The sequence below is a fragment of the Silene latifolia genome, chromosome Y (assembly GCF_048544455.1).
Source record: "Silene latifolia isolate original U9 population chromosome Y, ASM4854445v1, whole genome shotgun sequence".
In the NCBI taxonomy this organism is placed as follows: Eukaryota; Viridiplantae; Streptophyta; class Magnoliopsida; order Caryophyllales; family Caryophyllaceae; genus Silene; species Silene latifolia.
The window spans coordinates 386,945,066-386,967,039 of record NC_133538.1 but is presented as its reverse complement, the minus strand read 5'-3'; the positions used below and the strand labels follow the sequence as shown (position 1 = coordinate 386,967,039).

Sequence of the window (21,974 nt, the reverse complement as noted above, 5' to 3'; positions counted from 1 at the left end):
TGTCATACGCATAATCTACGAGTTTCTGTTCAAATATAGCTGACTGTTTAGACTTGACCTGATAAATTGGCAAACTACTCCATACATTCTGAGTTTTAGAGCCCATAACTGGTGACATTCATGACCGGTTCATTAGGAATTGAGAGTAGTACTCCTTGCATAACATGTTCATTATTTTTTCACTTTTATGACATTCAATTTCTTGTCAAATGCACATATTCGGGTTTGTGGTTGGTGTCACATGCAGGGAGGTGCTTGCAAATTTTCCCCTTTTCTTATATTTTTCACCCATTTTGCTCCACTTTAGCCAAAACTTGCCTTTTTGACCCATTAGCTACATCCAAAATAAAGCCTGCTTAGTCAAGCTAGTTTTAGTATGTCTTTTGTGGTATGATTTTCCATCTACAGTTTGGCCCGTATTTATTTGTATGGAGTTGTTGTAAATAGAGGAGGGAGGAAAAGGAAAAAAATGAATTGAAAAAGAAAAAAAACGTGAAAGAAAAAGAAAAGAAAAAAAAATGAAAAATGACAAAAAAAAGAGGAAGCTGATTCACGTGAAGAAAGAAAAGAAAAAGTTGAAAAAAAAGAGTTTCATTTGTTTTGATGCATTTAGACGGTCTTTAAAAAAGGAAAGTTTGCGACCGTCTGACTCCTCCATTCTTATTCCATATTTTTGAGGAGATTGTGTTGAGTTTAGTGAGTTGTGTGCCAAATGAAGGGCACTTGTGCTTAGTTTTCAGTCAGCTGAGATTCGGATGGTCTTATATGGTTCTGCTTAGGAACTAGCTTGACGCTTTTACCTCCACATTAACATAACTTGTTTTGCCTTTTCTCACCTGAAACTCACTATTCCCATATTATTTGTAAGCCCTCGGCTGTGACGGACATTATTGGTTGGAATGTGTGCATTAGTACTTGAATTGTCTTTCATTTTTGTTGCATGCATGCTATATAGGTCGCAGTTAGGTGAGTGACTGTCTTTCCTTCTCTCTTTTACATATAACATTCACCCTTTGCTTCATGAGAGAAGAGTGACCACGAGAGAGTCCGATTTTGTTGGTCTTGCGAGGTCGATAGGTTGGCTATATTTCTGAACAGCTTATAACTCGTTTGCGTATTGATTGCTTAGCTATAACTGTTAGTTTTTGTTGCATTAAATTGGTTCAAGTAGACAAGTTAAGCTAGCTCTGAGTTTTCATTTCCGTTCCATTAGTTGCATTTTAGTTTACTCGAGGACGAGCAAATGTTCGGTTTGGGGAGATTTGATACGTGCATATTGTATAGTCTTTTTAGCCTATTTCAGCACGTATTTCTATGCTTTTTTTGTACTGTTTATATAGTATTATGCCCCGAATTGGCTACTTTGGTTCGTTTTGTCCATTTTGTAGAAATGAACGCGAAATTAGTGGAATCGTACCCTTTTTTGTCCTTTTTGCATGCATTTAGAGGAGACGGGATTTTCCTGAGTGAGATAATACATTGGGAAGCGTGAAGGCACGGATTACGATGCAGTCGGGCGTGGATTTGAGCTGAATTGAAGACAGAAGACTCGATCGAGTAGTTTTACCACTCGATCGAGTGGTTTTCATGGCCCCAGTTGGTCGATCGAGTGCTTTTCTACTCGATCCAGAAGTGCTATAAAGAGGGGTTACTCGATCGAGTGATTATTCTACTTGATCGAGTAGATTATGCTGAGTTTTGCTCGATCGAGTGGTTTTATTCCACTCGATCGAGTGGTTTCTGTTTTCATGGGCTTTACTTAGCCCGTGAGCTGTTTTATTTCGATAAACTTAGTTATTTTCCTATTTAAGCACGCATTAGCTAGGTCATTAGCATCTATTCATTACTTAGCTTTTATCTAATTTTCCACTATCAAGTTTATCTTTCATTAAAGACTACGTACTACTTTCCCCTTCACTGTAACTTTACTTTGGGATTTATTTCGCTCGGATTTGATTGTCCTTTACGCCGGATTCGCACGATTGTAATCTCTTCCTCTTCTCTTAATAATAATCAATCGTTTGTTTGCTTTAATCTTTTGTCTCACTTCGTTTATTCCTTTGCCCTAATTTACATTTTATGCATTTTAATCATCGTTTTAATATGTTGAATGCTGGTTATTTATCTCCTGTTAGTTTTGATAGTATTAATAGCAATATGAGTAGCTAAACTTCTTTCATGTTGGGATTAGGGGATCTACGGTAGAAATGTGACGATGTAGTAAATAGGTTAGATGAATTAATTGTGAGATTCTGTCACCATAGCAATTTAATTGTATTTTACCGACTTAGTTGAGTGCACGCTTCTGAGTCGCCCTTTTAATCTGGCTAAAATTAATCCTAGATCGAAAGATTGGACTAAATAGGCCTGCTATGAACAGTACACTACCCTGACGAGGATGAAAGTTAAGTTAGTGGTAATTTAGGATAGAAAGTGGACCGAAAGGACCTTTCCATATCCGTCTCGCATTAATCTGTCTAAGTTGTTTACAGTTGAGTCACTGGACAACGGTAGTGAACCGAATTCCTGACATGACCTCTCTCTATTTGATAGTTTAAATCTATTTTCCTGCTTTTACTGCTCTTTTCTCTACTTCTCTTTCTTTAAACCTTTAGTTTAGAAAACAATTCAAACAAACCCCCCCCCCCCCCCCCCCATTTGTGACCAAATAGACGGTTTTCTACAGATATCTTGCCTCCCTGAGGAGATCGACCTGACTTCCCTAGCTATATAGTTAGTTTAGTTAGTTTATTTTTGATAGGTATATGACAGACGTATCAAGTGGCAAGTAAAGGTCGGATCCCAAGGGACGGGTATTGTATTGATTTATCGATTGTAGAGAGTTATATCTTAGGGTGTCACAAATTAGGTTGAGTTTTAGGTTTGCATTCTAAACAACTTAACAATGAAATGTAAAGAAATGAAAGCAAAACAAAGCAAGTAAGCAAATAGAGTTTGTAAACAATTGATTAAGGCACTAGGGTGTCATGGGTTTACATGGGAATCATGGTGAAGATCATATAAACATGTTTACATAGATGCAAGCAATTATTGTTGTAGTGGAATCGAGCTAGTTTATGTCTTACAATTCCTAGGAGGATTTGGGTCCTGTAGCCGAGTCGGTCAAGACTTTACAACACCTACAAGTCGACTTAGTTTCTTCCTATTCAACTATATACATGGTCTAACAAGCCTTGAGTTAGTTTATATCTTAAAAGTCTTGTTGAATTTATAAGAGATTCATGTTAGGTTGTCAATCAAGCAATTCATCAAGCATAACATGTAAGTTGAAACTACAACAAGCAAGAATTCATATGAAAACATATTAGAATAAGTATGGATCTACCCCCATGATTAGTTCCCCTAATCCCCCATTAACCCTAGCTAGAACACTACTCACTCATGATCGTGGTAAACATGCTAATAAAGGTATCAATAATACTAACAAGATTAAACATGGTGAATGAGTAAAGCAATAAACAATAATTAAGGAAAAGGGTAAAAGAGATTATACCAACTTAAGAATGATCCAATTAATAAGCAAAGAATAATATAATAAAACTTGATGAATGATGAAGAGTTGTCAAGTCTTCAATAAACCCCAAATAGTCTTTAAATTACCCAACTAAATCTAAGAACACTTGAGGATTAAAGAGAGATTAAGATTTGATTAATATTAAATTATGTAATTATAACTTGATTAATACTAATAAGTAAAGGTACTAGACCCCTAATTAGACACCTCTAATTAGTTACCAAATTACTTGTTAATTTAGTTTTATGTGATCTAGTTACATGCATGCTTATAAAATAACTTAAGATGATAAGAATGAGTAATCCATACAATGCTCAAAGAAAAAATTGGGCACAATACAAGGACTCTTTCCTTATGTTGTTCTTGAGCTAAGATGACAAGGATGATCCTCCTAACCTTCAAGTCTCCATAGTAAGAAAACTCCTTTGGTTTGCACCCAAGACTTAGCCCCAAAACCAACTAAATTACTAACTAGATAATTTAGATGACAAACTTGTATTAATATTACTATAAATATTATTACTACTAATAATATTTGATGCATAATATTTTATGCGAATTATTTTGTGGTGATCAACAATTTTGATCAAGTTTTGATGAGGAAAAAGAAGGAAAAAAATGAAGCTTTTTTCACCTTCCTTGGTGATACCCGTCGTTGTGAGTATCAAAAATAATATTTATAAACCTATTAAAACTAACAGAAGCTAGTGGTAACAGGGTCGAACCACAGAGAGGCAGATGTAATTATTAGTTGTCTAAATTCAGTCCAAGGTAACAATGATGTGGGGGTTTGATTGAATTGGTCTATAACTAATGGCAACAAAAGACAATAAACTAAATAGACGGATGAAACAGATATTAAAAAGGGTGCAAGTATGGTCGGTTCACTATAGTTTCGGCGGCAGCAAACTAGGTAGGTTTAAAACAAACACGTGAGACGGGAAAATAAGAGGTCCTCTCGGTCCACTCTCACAGGTAGCATCTTTCGATCTCGCTACAGGTCCCTAATATCACTAATACTAACTTTCGTTCTGAAAATTGACTAAAAGGTCTAAACTAACTTATCTTTCGATCTCGTTAATCTAGTCGTCTAAATTAGGTAGGCTATCTCCCTTCCCTATCTTTCGATCTTTATTGGGTCGGTCAAATCCTAGACATTCAACTAGTCGCGTGCACTCGATTCGTCAAACATAGAAATTAAATTAATTAAAACGAAGCATATCTCACGAGGCCAGTCGATCGACCAGGGTAGGCGGTCGATCGACCGTGGCGCGATTCGGGGTTCCCTATTCTAAGGCCGCCTAACCTACAGTTCCTCTACATCCTAGCACGAATAATTTAGCTACTCATGATATTGAAAAAAATAACAACAATATTAACGAAATAAACTACTGAATTCATGCTTAAATTAACGGAACAAAAGATTAACATAAAACAATAATTATGGCTTCGGGAAACTAATCTATCAATTCTAGCTACAAACGAAATAAGCAATGAAACTGAAATAGTGAATAAAGGAATACCAGTAGAAGAATTGCAGGAAAAAAAATCAGAAAACCAAATGCCGATGTAACTTTTATTGAAAGAAATATATGTAAACTAAAGAACCCTAACAAATTTCGTGATCTAACACTGATGAAAACTGAATGAATGTTCTCAAAACCTAGCATACGTTATATAGAATACAACGTAGTTCTTATTGCCAAAACCTAACTACTATGGCCTGCTTATTCTCGATCTTTTAATTCACGCAGATTAGCGGCTTGGTCGATCGACCACTGAGGCTGGTCGATCGACTGGTAAGCTCTGAACAGTGGCTCCTGGAAGTCGTGGTATGGTCGATCGACCATAGGTAGCGGTCGATCGACTGCTTTAGCTGATACTTGACTTCTAAATTCTCGTGGATTTGTCTTTTGGACCTCGAAATGCGCACCAAGCTCGTTCCTTGAGTAAATATTTTACGTCAAATGCAGTGCAAGGTACTCGGGGACGGATTTGGCTCAAAATCTACTCATTTCCGCATAAATCTGCAATATTACATAAAAATACGAAGTTAGACGAAATGGGGCAAATAGTAGCCTTAAACTACATAAATGAGCTCTGAAATACGTGTTAAATAGGGTGTAAAACATCATATAATTGACACGCATCAAACTTCCCCAAACCAAACCCTTGCTTGTCCCCAAGCAAGAACTAGACTCGATCCTAAAAACCTAATGGAACGAGTTCAATCTCAGAGCGAAATGCACAAGTAAAGCCTAAACCAATTTAATACAGCAACCAACAATCAATTAGAAATGTGAATCATGCAAACGAGTTATGTAGTCGTCAAAAACTGCTGAACCGTCAACTATAGAGACTTATCAAATTGGACTCTCACGGGTCGCTCAAATCACTCAATAAATACAGGTGAATATATGTGAAAGATAGAAAGAATTCATTTTGTTAGTGACACTCACCTAACTACGACCTATAAGAACATGCCTGCAATATAATATAAAAGTAATCTCTACAACCGTACATATGCATTCCAACCGAACAAATGACCATGACACCTGCCGAGGTATATATGGATATGTGAGGCAATGGCAAGAAGGGCAAAACATTTATGGGAATGTGGGGCTACAGGTGATCAAGCTAGTACCGTAACAAAACCATATGACAATATCCAATTCTTGCTCAAACTTTAATTGACACGGTGCTATAGCAAGCACAAAACTCACAATCTCCGTAGTAATCAATCAACTAACTCCCCATATGATACAAGTGAAACATGGGAGCAAAAATCGCCATTTGAATAAAGACTTGAATCATGCGAATTGATTTCTTTTCTTCTCAGGCATAGGTCGATCGACCAAGTAGAGCAGTCTTTTTTTCTTTTTCGAATCATTTTTCTTCTTTTCTTTTTTTTTTTTCTTTGTTCCTTTCTTTCCTTTTTCCAACTTCCCAACTTCATCTCAAAATGAGAATATGCCACCAAAAACGTAGTAACAATCCCAAAAACTAAACAACTAGCTTGACAAGGGCAGGCTAAATGTAGGATATAGTAAACGGGACAAAAAGGCTATTTTTGGCAGTGTGGAGCTTATGGGTAAGACGAGAAAAAGGGGGCCTCTACCACATGTGTTAGGCCCAAAATCTGGATATGGGCTGACTTGGGGCAGCAGGCCTGGAAGCGTTATGGGATGCAGGATATCAGGGAGTCAGGGTGCCAGCGTCAGCAAGCAGCATAGAATATAGTTTTTGGTCCACGCGGGAGAAGCTTATGAGAGTCCAACATCTTGCGGGATCCGAAGAGGGAAAGTCCTACTCAATGTCAAATTAGGGATAACTTGGAGGGAAAGCAAGAAACCCTAGCCCAACGAGCTTCCCTATATAAAGAGCCTCGATGCAAAGAAGAAGGAGGATCAGAAAACACAAGAACTACACCCTAGCATTCATAGCAAGAATAACTGTACTTTTCTCTCGAATTATAGTGAAAATATTGGTGGGATTCCGTCTCCCCCCACTGTTGTTTCCCACATCGGGTTTTCCGCGTCACCAAAATTGCTTGTGTTCCTTGTTTACATTGCTCATACAGGATAACACACGACCATCATTTAAATCATAACATAGACCTAACTCTAAGACCGCTTTAACCCTAAATTGGTAGAAATTTACCAAAACAGTTTCGCGCCCACCGTGGGGCATAGTGGTCGTCTTCGTTAGTCAGTTTACTCAACAGTCAAAACATGTCCGGACACAAAGAAACAACCTCAGGCAACGTCAGCGGTGCACCAACAACACAGGTGCCGCCCCTTCAAGAAGAACACGTATACCATCTCCCTCGGCAAAGCAGCGGCAGACGTACAACTTCGGGTAAAATCACCACTGCTGCTCAGATACCAGCAGCCAAACAAAGTCAGAGTTCCCAGGTAGCAGCAAACCCATCTTCGGGAAGGGCTCAGACTAGAGATCCTGGAGTCGCTCAGGGACAGCAGGGAGTCATTCAGTCAGAAAAAGGAGCACAACCCAAGCAACAGATTCAGGCTCCTCCGAGTCCCACCAGCATCATGATAAGCAGGTTGCACACGTTAGCCAGGACCATCAGGACTATGCAGAGCGAAAATAGAAGCATGAGATCCCAGATGGAAGAGGACAACAATCTCCTCCGCGCGCAGATCAACGAGTTAAGGAACCAGGCCGCTAATTCGACCCCTTGGATGCATGAAGATAGATCCGGAGGGCCGCCAGAAGAAAGCGGGGATCGAAGGCAGACACGGGTATTACAATGCGAAGTAGCACTCAGGCTAGACATGGATGGAACACCACAGCCAAGAGGAGGCATGATCCCGACAGGACTGGGGGCATTAACACCAGACGAGGAACCAGCACGCCAAGAGCCTACACCCACATCAGGTGCGGTGGGGCAGAGAAGCGGGCTACGATTTGCAGATCCCAATAACCAGGATACCAGTTACGAATCAAGTTGAATATACCTGGGAGGGCACTCCGGCGGCGGCGACATCACAGGCGCGTCAAACAGAAGCCCCGAAACAGCAGAACTTCACACGAGGAGCAGAACGCCAGTCACAGGGGCATCTGCGACCCACCGGGAGAGAGACATACATAGAACAGCAGTACCAGGAACTACGGAGCCTCCTCCGGAGGGTCCCAGGAATGCCTCTGCCTATGGAGATGGTTGCACCAGAAAGCTATGCTGACTCACCATTCACTGACGATATAGCTACAGTGGCCTTTCCAAAAGGGTTTAGCGTCCCAACGATAACCCTCTTCGATGGAACCATAGATCCATGTGATCATATCAGTCAATTCAAGCAGAAGATGATGGTTACTACCGCCACGGGAGCCTCAAAAGAGGCATGTATGTGTAAAGGATTCGGTTCAACCTTAACCGGAGCAGCGTTACAATGGTTCGTTGGCTTGCCTAACGGGACCATAAGTTCATTCGCTGATCTGGTCAACGCTTTCAACCAACAGTTCTCCAGCAGTCGGAGAACACCCAAGCAGCCAAGTGATCTATACAGGATCGTGCAGGAGATAGGTGAGTCAATCAAAGACTACGTCACTAGGTTCAATGCGGAAAAAGTCTCAATACGAGGCTGTGATATGTCCACTGCCATCAACGCCTTCAGGCAGGGCTTGGATAAGGAATCAAACCTCTACAAAGAATTAACGATGTATCCTTGTGAGAGATTCGAGGAAGTCCAACAGAGAGCTACTGCAGCGTTAAGGTTGGAAGAAGATATACAGGCTAGAAAGGGTATAGCAAACTTCGACAAGACAAGCAGGAAATTCGCACCAGAAAAGAAAGACGACAGAGCTAAGCCGTACAGCAGACCCAATGTCAGCAGAATAGCAGAAAAAACTCAGCAAATTGATGATTCTCCGCATCCTCCTAAGCTATCTGAATACGGATTCAACACCGGAATGGAAGGACTGCTGAAAGCACTGAGGAACCTGGGTGATCAGGTAAGGTGGCTGAAACCTCCCACTCAGGACCGACCCAATGACGACAGAGACAGCGGCAAAAGATGCGAATGGCACTAGGACATAGGTCACAGAACATAAGATTGCTACAAGTTGCGGAGGGAGGTGAAGTTCCAGGTACGCAAGGGAAACTTGGACCACCTGTTATCACGTGGGGGCAAGCAGGATAGAAGAGAAGCAGCAAATCAGGTGCTTCCTTCTGCTCCACCCATATGCACGAAGATTATTAATGTGATAACAGGTGGATCTGAGCTAGCAGGTTTAACATATTCTGCTGCCAAGAGGAAAGCCACCGGGAGCAAAGGGGGTCATCCAGAAACTTCGTACAGAGTAAGCCAGAGCAATTTACCCCCGGTAACTTTCGATGAAACTGACATGGAAAGCGGCGCAGAACAGCATGACGATGCCCTAACTATAACGTTATCCATTGGTAATTGCACCGTACGGAAAGCATTGGTAGATACAGCGAGCTCTGTGAACCTTATCATGCTCGAAACCCTCAAAACCATGGGCTTCGATAAAGAAAACCTGATAAAGAAATTTGTGCCCCTGGTGGGATTCAGTGGGGAGACCGCACATTCAGTAGGTGATATAACCATCCCAACGTATATTGAAGGAGTTAATAAACTAGTGAGACACCTAGTCATCGAAGGTCCAACCACCTACAACGTGATACTAGGAAGACCGTGGCTGCATCAGATGAAGGCAGTGCCTTCAACATATCATCAGTGTCTCAAGTTCCCAACACCATGGGGCACGGTTACGTTAAAAGGAGATCAAGAGGAATCCAGAAACAGCTATACCCAAGCCCTCAAAGCTACAACCAAGCTCCCCTCAAAGCAATTACAGGACCGGGGCACCTCGACAGAATACAAGGAGCCTCCCTCGGAGGAGCTGGACCAGATACACCTGGACGAGGAACACCCGGATAGGACAGTGTTGATTGGGGCAACTTGCAGTAAGGAGTTGCGCAACCGGCTGATTCAATTTCTCAAGAACAACATGGACTGCTTTGCCTGGTCCCACAACGATATGGTGGGCATAGACCCATCCGTTATTTCGCATAAATTAAGCGTAAACCCAAGCTGCACCCCAGTACAGCAGAAGAGAAGAAAATTCGCGGCAAAAAGAAATGAGGTCATTAACGAAGAAGTAGACAGTCTCCTGGCAGCAGATAAAATTAGAGAAGTCAGTTACCCTGAGTGGCTCTCTAACGTAGTAGTGGTGCCCAAGAAGAATGGTAAATGGATGGTGTGCGTAGACTTCACAGATCTAAACAAAGCTTGTCCCAAAGATCCCTTCCCACTGCCACATATCGATGCAATGGTGGATGCTACTGCAGGATACGAGGTACTCACTTTCCTCGATGCCTGGAGCGGTTATAATCAAATCAAGATGCATCCACAAGATCAAGAGAAAACAGCATTCATGTCGGAAAGAGGCATATATTGTTACAAGCTTATGCCCTTTGGCCTAAAGAACATCGGCTCCACCTATCAACGGTTGGTAAATAAAATGTTCAAGCAACAAATAGGAAAGACCATGGAAGTATACATTGACGACATGGTGGTGAAATCTAAAAAAGCAGAAATGCACTTGGAGCACTTGGCAGATACCTTCCAGACGTTAAGGGAATTTAAAATGAAACTTAATCCATCCAAGTGCTCGTTTGGGGTATCTTCAGGAAAATTCCTAGGATATATGGTGACCCAGAGGGGAATTGAGGCAAGCAAAGAGCAGATAAGAGCAATACTCCAACTGGAATCACCCAGAAGCCAAAAGATGTGCAGAGGCTAGCAGGGAAGGTGGCGGCCCTAAATAGGTTCATATCAAGGGCCTCGGATAGGTGCAAACTGTTCTATGATATATTGAGGAAGAGTCAGAAATTCGAATGGACTGAAGAGCATGAAAAAGCATTTGCAGAACTCAAACGCTACCTAAGCACGCCACCACTACTCGCGAAACCTGAGCAAGGGGAACCACTATTTTTGTATCTGTCAGTCACGGAAGCAGCCGTAAGCGCAGTCCTGGTCAAAGAACAGGAAGGAGTGCAGCATCCCGTGTATTACATTAGCAAGTCTCAGCTCCCTGCAGAGACCAGGTACACTTCCTTTGAAAAACTAGCATTGGCTTTGGTTACCGCTTCTTATAAACTGCGGCCGTACTTTGAATCCCACACCATCCACGTCATAACCAATTATCCGCTAAAGACTATCATGAGGAAGCCTGAACTTTCAGGTAGAATGACTAAATGGTCAGTACATCTTAGTGGCTATGACTTACAATTCGAATCCAGAACGGCGATAAAATCCCAAGCCCTAGCAGATTTCGTCTCTGACTTCTGCCCCGTCACCCGTAGGGAGGCAGAAGAAGGAATGCTGGCAATAACAGGGAATCAGGATGGTGAAATCTGGACCTTGTACATTGATGGAGCCTCAAATGCAAGAGGGGCTGGCGTAGGTCTGGTCCTTCGATCTCCTAAAGGAGACATGATAGTGCAAGCCATTAGGTGTGAGTTCAAGGCAACCAACAACGAAGCCGAGTATGAAGCTCTTATACTTGGGATACAGATGGCGTCAGGTCTCAAGGTGAGGAACCTGTGTTGGGAAATGTGTCCTCAACAATAGTGCGATCATATGATTTAAATATCATTATTAAATCTCATTTTAAGAATACAATTGGGAAGTAATATTGTTACTGTCAACTGGTCAACATATATCGGTAATGATTGGTCGACTAGAGTTTGACATTTTTGTCGTGTGACGGTGGTGATCGATTGACCCCTAGGTCATACCTATAGGGCAATACTCTTAATTGATTATTTAATTAATCGTATAATGTTGCGAGTTAATTAAATTACTTGAAAATTGACGGACGATTTTGGAAGTAAAATTTACGTATCATATTAAAATATGATTAAATAAGATACGGTCTGAGTAATTGAATTGTATCATTACTCGGATGAAATTATTGTTTAAAGAAACAATCGGAACTGAATGAATTATTATAAATACAATCAGTTGTAATTTATAAATGGTAAAATATTTTGGCACAAGTAATTATAAAATTACTAAGTCGATTTTTGTATGTGACGTATTTTTGATAATACGTTGATTTTTAATATGTTAAAAATAAATAACAAATTTATGTCACATATGACATGTGACATATTGACAATTGACAAAAATAATATGGAATCCATATTATAGATTGGGCCGAAATATTGGAGGAGAATTAAGCTAAAATTGTGTTTACATTTTTAGTGGTGAACATAATGATTAAAAGCAAGTGTAGCCATGCAACCCTATAAGACATTGTGAAGACAAATGAGGGCATGCATTGGCTCTCCTACCTCTCTCCTTGGGCCGGTTTTTGAGAGTGGAAAAACTAATTGTTTTTCCTCTCAATTTTACCTAATATACAATAATGAAAGATTATTATTCATTCATTCTTTCCACCATCTAAAATATGAGTTTTAGAGAGATAAAAACTCCCATCTTCTTCCTCCCCAAAAACCGAAATATTCAAGAGTTATATAAATATTTTGGTTCAATTTTCTACCTAATTAATATTATACTAGTTTTGTAATATTAATTAAATTAAGAGAAAGCCTTGGGTATAAAGCTTAGGGAGAGATCCTACACTTGGATCTTGGTTCATCCATAAGGAAAAGCTCAAGAACAAGAGAGAAAGGTGATCTCTCTTGTGCCCAATATAACCGAAATCTACAATGTAAGGACTTGATTTCTCTTCTCTTATATTATTGTTTGCATGCATAAGATCCGTTTTAATTTTATGACAAATTATTTAGACATATAAGAGTATGTTAACATGTATATGAATCTACATTTCCTTCAATTGGTATCAGAGCCACGGTTGTTTGCATGCAAATTGGTTAAAAGTTTTTCCGAGTTATATGAATAACAAAATAAAACTTGTAAAATTTGTGTTATTATGATATATCACGAAATTATTACATGCATGTTAATATTTCTGGTCCTAAAATGTTTTAGGATATTTTGGTTAATTTTTCGGATTTTTATTGTTCATAATTTACAATAATGGCATTTAAATGTGATTTTATGAATAAAAATGTCATTTTTTGTCGAAAATTAGCTATACTTCGAATTTTAAGTTGATCTTTGGATATGTTATCACATATATTATTTTGAGATAACCTGTAATTTTTCATAATTTTTTCACTTGTTATGCTCGAAAAATGAATTTTTCATTATTAAATTCGGATTTAAGAGAAAAATAGGTTAATGTGAGTTAAATTTCGAATCTGGTCATAGAAAATTAATATGTTGTCACATGCAATTTTACAAGATGTGTGTAAAATAATTGGCTATAAAGAAGTCTTTTAGCATGATTTATGAATTTTTGAAGAAAAATAGCATAAATAGTGACATTATTAGTGAAAATTAATAAAACATAATCTATGACTTAGGAAAAACGTCTAATGTTGCATTTTATTATCTTTTTCAGATCTAAAATTGAAAAGTTAGTGAAAATAATTTTTCCATATTTTTATGATTATTTTATTATAAATCGATAAACCGCAACATTGTTTTTCCGGAAAAATTTCGAAATTTTTAACCAAAGATTTTGAACATTATGAGTGTCATGGAAATTTTCCAGAATGTTCATGAATTTAAATTTCAAATTTTGAATTTATTTGAAATTTTGTGATTTATTTGAAGTTTAATGGCTTATTTTTGTAATTTTGGTCCATTTATGAACAATTTTGTAAATAAAGGTTAATTATGGTCAAATTATTAGTGAAGACTATATTTTGAGTCCTAAGAGGTTAGGGTAATTAACTTATGCATAAATATGAGTTTATGTATTTTTGTGATTATAAAATGTTGAAATCACGCAAATCCGTAAAAAAACCGAGTAATATACGATATTGGCTAATTAAAAGGCGATTTAGCATAAAATTGAGCATGTTCATACATATTATAATGCTGCATTTTCTTTATGATTGTCATAATTTTAATTTATGTAATTTTGAATTATGTATTTTACTTAGTATGGCCTTAGTTTTAATTGGTATTTCCCGAAATGTATGGGAATATCGATTCGGTTGTAATTTTTATTGTGATCTCGTATCACCGTTTTGTAATTTAATAGATTTATTTTATTTTAGTTACAAATGTATAATAGGAAATTATGTAATTTATTATGTAATTTTATTCATTCCGAGTTCCCAAAGACGGATTACTTCAAGAATGGCGATACATAAAGACGGTGTTACCTCGAGATGCGTGCCACAACCGAAGTTCAAGGGACCAATGGAGTTGGTTTCCGAATATGTAATAGATTAATAGTTTTTCTATTTTTAGGAAGGCCATACTAGGATTTATTTATTTTATGCTTGCATTTTATTTTATGTCACATGCATCGCTAAATCGCCATAACTAAACATGCATTGTCTTCTTTTATCGAGTTTATCGACCGTGTCAATTAAAATTATCGTAGTTCACCGCTTTAGTTCACTTAAAACGTGATAGATAATAAATTGACATGACCTCTCGCTAAAACTATCAATTGAGACATAGCCTTACCAAATAGTAGAAACCATGAAAACCTATTTCGCGAGGGAGTGCGCTCGGCCACACCGGGGTACAAACCTTGTTACGTAGGGGAAGTGAGTGATGAATGTTAATCCACCGAATTCATGTTGATGAGGGATGTATCGGCCCCACCGTGCCCAAATTAATGTGGGTTTGGATCATGGACACATTTATTCGAAATTTGGATTGAACTCAACAAAAGTATTTGATAAGGGATGTATCGGCCCCACCGTGCCCTTGTCGATGTGTTTTGGGCTATAGATAATTGTTAATGTAATGTTATCGACCAAGAGTTCTAAAAGTAGAATCGATTAAACGTTAATTCACCGAGTTATATTGATAAAGGATGTATCGGCCCCACCGTGCCTAAGTCAATATGAATTTGGGTCTTGGAATCATTTATCATAGTTGGGTAGAGGTCACTATGTAAATGCTATACTTGTTATTTACAAGTATCAATAAAACGATAAATGTTTTGTTTTCCACTATTCCGTTATCATATTGTTCTATTTCTTTACCACAATTCATATACGATAACATTTCGATTTTGATTCAAATCTCCATTAAAACATCGTAACTAAAGACAAATATGAATTTGCTTCTAAAACCTCATACGAACCATTGCTAAGGATCTCTTGTAAAGAGTATAGATTAAAGTTATTCATTATCAAACAGGTTTTTGATTCTTGACTAACACTTCTACTTACAATGGATTATGTTTCATATACTTAATTGAATTAAGTGCCTTGAAGCGATAAATTGTTTTGGTGATTAGATTTTCAGAATTCGTAATTGACCAAAATAACGCAACCACTTCAATGAAAGTTTTAAGACTAAAACGAACAAATGAAGAGTAATCTTCATGAGTTCAATTTTGCTTCTCAAAGCAAAGACTCATTGAAATGAGTGGGAGCATTCTCTTAAACCGTTAAGATGAGGACGAGATTCAAGAAGTAAAGATATAATGGAATTGATACAAGGTAATGTTAATGGTAAAGTTGTTGAGAATGACGATACTAAACCTATCAATCCCGACCGATAAAGTTTCCATTGTCTTAAATGTTGGACACGAGAAAGGAAATTACCCCAAATTATTGAAGAATCAACGAGTTAGTTGTGGGACATCTAATGGGACCTTCTTCTTTAAATGTTTATTTGATTAAACATAAATTTTGCTAGTACTACTTCGTCAATATTAGAAACCGGTGGTGGTTTACATCGTTGTACTTGATACATAGAATGATTAGAATATGACGACTAGCATCAATAATGACGAGAGATAGAGTAATTGTACTCAAATCTAGTTTTTGGATTTGGAGTTGTACTTAATTGTAACTATTAAGTACATAAACTCTAAATAAGAATACAAACTTGTTAAGATACAAAAGAGGTTTCACTTTTGTGACCCTATACACCACGATTTGATGTATGGCTAGCCCATCATCAAGGTGAGTATATTCTAAACCAAACTAGAATGATATATCATGAAGATGATGCAAGACTCATATTGGTAACCCAAGATTAAACCTTAATTTTTGGAATGATGAACGCAAAGAGTTAACGAGTACTCTTGAAACCATTAGATTGTTAATGGTATATGCGTATCTTGTATTCAAAGCAAGATGTCTCGTGCCTTTTGGTTGAAAAGGAGATCGAGTTTATAAATCATTGATCCATAATAGGTTGATCATTATCTTTTACCAACGATTTAAGTTGACACTAGTGTGTTCACTTAATAAGGTAAGTAGAGAAATCTTTGAAGAAGTTCAAGAGTTCAAGGAATCACGATTTAGTCGTAATGGGATTATCAAAGTAAAGACTTTGATATAAGCCAAAGGAAATGTGATATAGTATCACAAATTAATCTCTCTTAACACGCATTATTGAATAATGTGTGGTTGGATATGAATTCAAACGCTATTCGATATGGTTTGGACTTCAATCAAGTAACCTTGAGTTACTTGATCCTTTTGGGGAATTTATCATTTTTGTCTAAATTATTTTCCACTAAATCATATGAGATATGAAATGGTAATGTACCATGTTTGTAAGTTTTCACAAGAAACAAATGCTCATTTTTCCCTTTCAATTATCACGAGTACGACGGGTTTGCGGCTCGTGAAGCTGTCTTTCTAAAATACAAGTTTATTTCTAGAAGACAGAGTGGGAGAAATTATTCAAGAGCCACAAAGAATGTTATGTCGCAAGAAACTGGTCTTTCTTGGCTACATGAGACATTTTGTGTAAGACGTTGTTTCTTTAAAACCTAGGAGGTTAAATTCGTCACTTGTTAAAAATGATGAATTCATGCTACTTTTAAGAAAGTAAAGAGCTTATAACTTACAAAGAAATTGTTTGATTCAAGTTGATTACTTCTGGAAAGTAATAAACATATGACTTACATAAGAGTGTTCAAGTCACAACTCAATACAAGGCTTAGAGCCATGAAAATCCGAAATAAAAAGGCTTGATTAGTGACAAAGGATTTTGCACTAATAAAGACAGTTTTCAAGGCTTGATTGGTTGCAAAGAGATTTGCACCAATTAAAATGCTTAAGTCTATTTGGATCTTCTTAGGGATTATGTTTCATTATTATGAAATACATAGCGAGTGAATCTAAAACACACTTCTTCAATAGAAGGAATGTATTCAATACATGTCATGAGTTTTATAGATTCTTGCAATCCTAAGATAATGTGAAACTTAAGAGAGGATCTTAAGTAAGACATCAATGAGTTGGAATCAACATTTTGGATCATGTGATAAAACATTTCTCGATAAGTCGAGAAGTTGTGTTTATACATGGAGTTTAGTGGGAGTTACGGAAATTTTAATTAGTCCGATATGTGGATGACATATTGATCATTGAGAATGATTTAAGACTTTTGGAGTATTATAATACATCTTTAATATACGGATTTATGAAGATAAATCCACGTGATATTAGCGTCAATAAGAAGTCTTATGTTGATAAGATTCATGACCAGTTCAATTAAATTGAACATATTTGATTGATTTCATTTGCTTCCGCTGCCGAATCAATTAAAAAGAAATGATGTGCAACACTTCATATACTTTGAGTATGATGAATTGTTTTCAAAATCGAATTTAAGTAATCTTTGCCAAGTACGCCATAAAGATTACCCTTAAGTGCATGCAGAAGCATTAAGGAAGTAAAGCAAAGTGTTTATGATGCAATTTTGTGTAAGTGTGTTACACAAGTGACAATTGACAATTGAGATTGCGCATGGTTTCCGACAAAACCATAATCAAAACACATTAGGATGGTTAAGATACCATTGTGGCAATGTTAATTAAGAAGTAGATTTTCTAGAATCGTTCTAGGCAATAAAGAACAATGAGAGATATTTATAACGGAAATTGAGTACACATGCGATCATGATGGGATGTGCAAGAAAGATGAGTCCCCACACCTTTGTGAAAACAAGTGGGAGCTATTCTTAGGCTAGAGGGACTATGTCTTGATTGGATCTCGACACGTACTCAGAAAGTATTGTAATGCAAATGTATACATTACAAAGGAAAACGAGTATGTAGTGAGGTTGAGTAAGGTACAAGAAATTGATAAAACCTACTAACCAAAGCCTTCTCAAAGGCTAAACATGATGAGTCATGTCATTTCAATTGAATTGAAATGAACAACTATGTACAAGATCAAATTAGATTATAGAACATGAAATAGTAATCAAGCATTGACTATTCATGTGTGATAATCGCATTTGTCGTTCGAGTTTTATTTTAAAACTCTTTTTATTATACTTTGTTACATCCAAACGGGTTGTAGAGACAATTGAACCCCGTTAAAGTGAACATGGATTAACATTGTTTTTGCCCATAGTTACTTATATGAGGTGACGTCTCGAAGTGACTAGAGTGTGATGCGATTGATGGCAAGTTCAAGTGCCATAGAGTCATGTGAGATGACTAGTCGATCACATAGGCAGATTGTTAGGAACTTTCTGTCGGGCCTTATGACCGCTTATAGAGTTCTGGCAAATTTATATAGCCTGGTCGTGGCGAGAGCTGCTATAGTATTCTAATGAGTCGATTCTTTTGACTAAAGACTATTCACCTAAGATGGCACAGTTTCAGATTAACTTTGATTTGTGTTACTACGACCTTCGTAAATGGGGTCAAATGGGCATATTTTGGGTTATGATGGCTGTGGCTAGTCGAAGGGAATGAGTGCGATAGGAATTGTCCACCCCCTTGTCAGGGTTAAAACAATATCTCAGGGCCACTCGAGGAGTAATGAACTGGAAATGCGTGGCCACGCTCGGAAGGTATCCAGAGTGGATAAATCCGGTCAATCAGTTATTCTCCAGATCGAGGAAACCACTCTCGATATGATCACTTGCAAGTACGACCTGAAAGACACCTTGCATTGAGTGGGAGAAAGTAATAGGACAAGAGAATTGGTGACGCACACTTGTCGAGGACAAGTGGGAGATTGTTGGGAAATGTGTCCTCAACAATAGTGCGATCATATGATTTAAATATCATTATTAAATCTCATTTTAAGAATACAATTGGGAAGTAATATTGTTATTGTCAATCGGTCAACATATATCGGTAATGATTGGTGACTAGAGTTTGACATTACTGTCGTGTGACGGTGGTGATCAGTTGACCCCCTAGGTCATACCTATAGGGCAATACTCTTAATTGATTATTTAATTAATCGTATAATGTTGCGAGTTAATTAAATTACTTGAAAATTGACGGACGATTTTGGAAGTAAAATTTACGTATCATATTAAAATATGATTAAATAAGATACGATCGAGTAATTGAATTGTATCATTACTCGGATGAAATTATTGTTTAAAGAAACAATCGAATTTGAATGAATTATTATAAATACAATCGGTTGTAATTTATAAATGGTAAAATATTTTGGCACAAGTAATTATAAAATTACTAAGTCGATTTTTGTATGTGACGTATTTTTGATAATACGTTGATTTTTAATATGTTAAAAATACATAACAAATTTATGTCACATATGACATGTGACATATTGACAATTGACAAAAATAATATGGAATCCATATTATAGATTGGGCCGAAATATTGGAGGAGAATTAAGCTAAAATTGTGTTTACATTTTTAGTGGTGAACATAATGATTAAAAGCAAGTGTAGCCATGCAACCCTATAAGACATTGTGAAGACAAATGAGGGCATGCATTGGCTCTCCTACCTCTCTCCTTGGGCCGGTTTTTGAGAGTGGAAAAACTAATTGTTTTTCCTCTCAATTTTACCTAATATACAATAATGAAAGATTATTATTCATTCATTCTTTCCACCATCTAAAATATGAGTTTTAGAGAGATAAAAACTCCCATCTTCTTCCTCCCCAAAAACCGAAATATTCAAGAGTTATATAAATATTTTGGTTCAATTTTCTACCTAATTAATATTATACTAGTTTTGTAATATTAATTAAATTAAGAGAAAGCCTTGGGTATAAAGCTTAGGGAGAGATCCTACACTTGGATCTTGGTTCATCCATAAGGAAAAGCTCAAGAACAAGAGAGAAAGGTGATCTCTCTTGTGCCCAATATAACCGAAATCTACAATGTAAGGACTTGATTTCTCTTCTCTTATATTATTGTTTGCATGCATAAGATCCGTTTTAATTTTATGACAAATTATTTAGACATATAAGAGTATGTTAACATGTATATGAATCTACATTTCCTTCAACCTGAGGGTATACAGTGACTCCTTACTTATGGTAAATCATATAAACAATGAGTATGTAGCGCGTGATCCAAAGATGATAGCTTACTTGAAAATAGCCACAGAGCGAAAGTCAAAATTCAGAACATTCAAGATAACTCAGGTGTCGCGGGAGCAGAACGTGGAGGCAGATGCTCTGGCCACGTTGGGATCCACCTTCCAGTGTGTTGACCCCAGCCATCCAGGGAGAGCCAGATCAGAAACCGACGAAAGAGGATGTACATATGCAGTGTGCACAAGGAGCCAGGACGCTGGTTTCCGCAGTAGGACTGCAGGATGCAGATTGGAGGGTTCCATACCTAAATTGGCTAAGGGATGGGACACTCCCTGAAGACAGAAAGGAAGCGCAAAGCTTCAGGATAAAAGCTTCCAGATACATCATGATTGATAATATTCTCTTCAGGAAATCATTGGCAGGACCATGCCTCAAGTGCTTAGGCAAAGAGGAAGCTGAAACGGTACTAAAAGATGTGCACAGCGGAGAGTGCAGGAATCACGCTGGAGGACAAAGTCTGTCAAACAAAATTTTAAGACAAGGGTATTTCTGGCCCACCATGCGCGCAGACGCAGTGAATCATGCTAAACGCTGCGAGTCGTGTCAAAAGGCGGCTCCAGGAATCCACCAACCAGCAGAACCAATGCATCCGATTATCTCTCCATGGCCATTTATGATGTGGGGCATGGACATAGTGGGTAAGCTGCCCAGGGCTCCAGGAAACAGAGTGTATATGCTAGCTATGACCAATTACTTCTCAAAATGGATTGAAGCAGAAGCAATGACAAAGGTAAAGGAGCAACATGTGATCTCTTTCATCAAGCGCAACATCATAAGCAGATTTGGGATACCATCCGAGATCATATGCGATAATGGGTCCCAGTTCATATCAGACAACACCGAGGGCTTCTGTGCAAGATGGAACATAACACTGAGAAAATCAGCCCCCAGATATCCACAAACCAACGGCCAAGCCGAGTCCAGCAATAAAATCATTGTGGAGAACCTCAGAAAACGGCTGGAAGAGTTGGGGGGAAAATAGGCAGATGAACTACCATTGGTACTCTGGTCGAATAGAACAACACCTAAAATGGCAATAGGCCAAACTCCGTTTAGCCTTGTATACGGAGCGGAGGCAGTGATACCTTCGGAAGTTCTGGTACCCACGCACAAATACGGCTGTCAGACGGCAGAGCAGAACAAAGTCGAAATGGCCAGAAGTCTGGATACAGTTGATGAGCTACGAGAAAGTGCCTACATACGTATGGCATCGTATAAGAAATCTGTCGCAAGGACGTACAACAAAAATGTCAAGATAAGGACCCTTGAAGTGGGGGACCTTGTACTCAGAAGGGTATTCGAAAATACCAAGAACCACAAAGCAGGCAAATTTGCCGACAAATGGGAAGGGCCATATCAGGTCGAAAGCATTGTCAAGAATGGGGCATACAGGTTGATGACCATGCACGGTCAAATCCTGGATAAACCCTGGAACATCCGTCACTTGAAACGGTACTTTGTCTGACAAAGTGCCAAAGCTTTAGTGTACAAAGGACCTTTCGAAAGTCCGTGAAGCAAAAAAAAAAAACAAAAAAAAAAAAGTTTTCAA

At 38.0% G+C, this 21,974-nt stretch overlaps 1 protein-coding gene across 1 annotated transcript; it reads left to right on the top strand.

Moving 5' to 3' along the window:
- The first annotated feature begins 8,194 nt into the window (after positions 1-8,194).
- On the top strand, positions 8,195-21,407 carry LOC141632026 (uncharacterized). Its single transcript, XM_074444617.1, has 4 exons — positions 8,195-9,007; positions 9,191-10,276; positions 10,798-11,613; positions 20,556-21,407. Exons 1-4 carry the CDS (start codon positions 8,195-8,197, stop codon positions 21,405-21,407), a joined length of 3,567 nt encoding a protein of 1,188 aa, XP_074300718.1.
- The last annotated feature ends 567 nt before the right edge of the window (positions 21,408-21,974 follow it).

What these genes read in the sequence shown, in the direction of transcription:
- LOC141632026 (XM_074444617.1), top strand. Translation starts at nt 8,195, where the DNA reads ATGCCTCTGCCTATGGAGATGGTTGCACCAGAAAGCTATGCTGACTCA. An exon ending in TGAGGAACCTGGGTGATCAG is followed by an intron (nt 9,008 to 9,190) that starts GTAAGGTGGCTG and finishes GGGGGCAAGCAG; the next exon opens with GATAGAAGAGAAGCAGCAAA. An exon ending in AGATGGCGTCAGGTCTCAAG is followed by an intron (nt 11,614 to 20,555) that starts GTGAGGAACCTG and finishes CCAGCCATCCAG; the next exon opens with GGAGAGCCAGATCAGAAACC.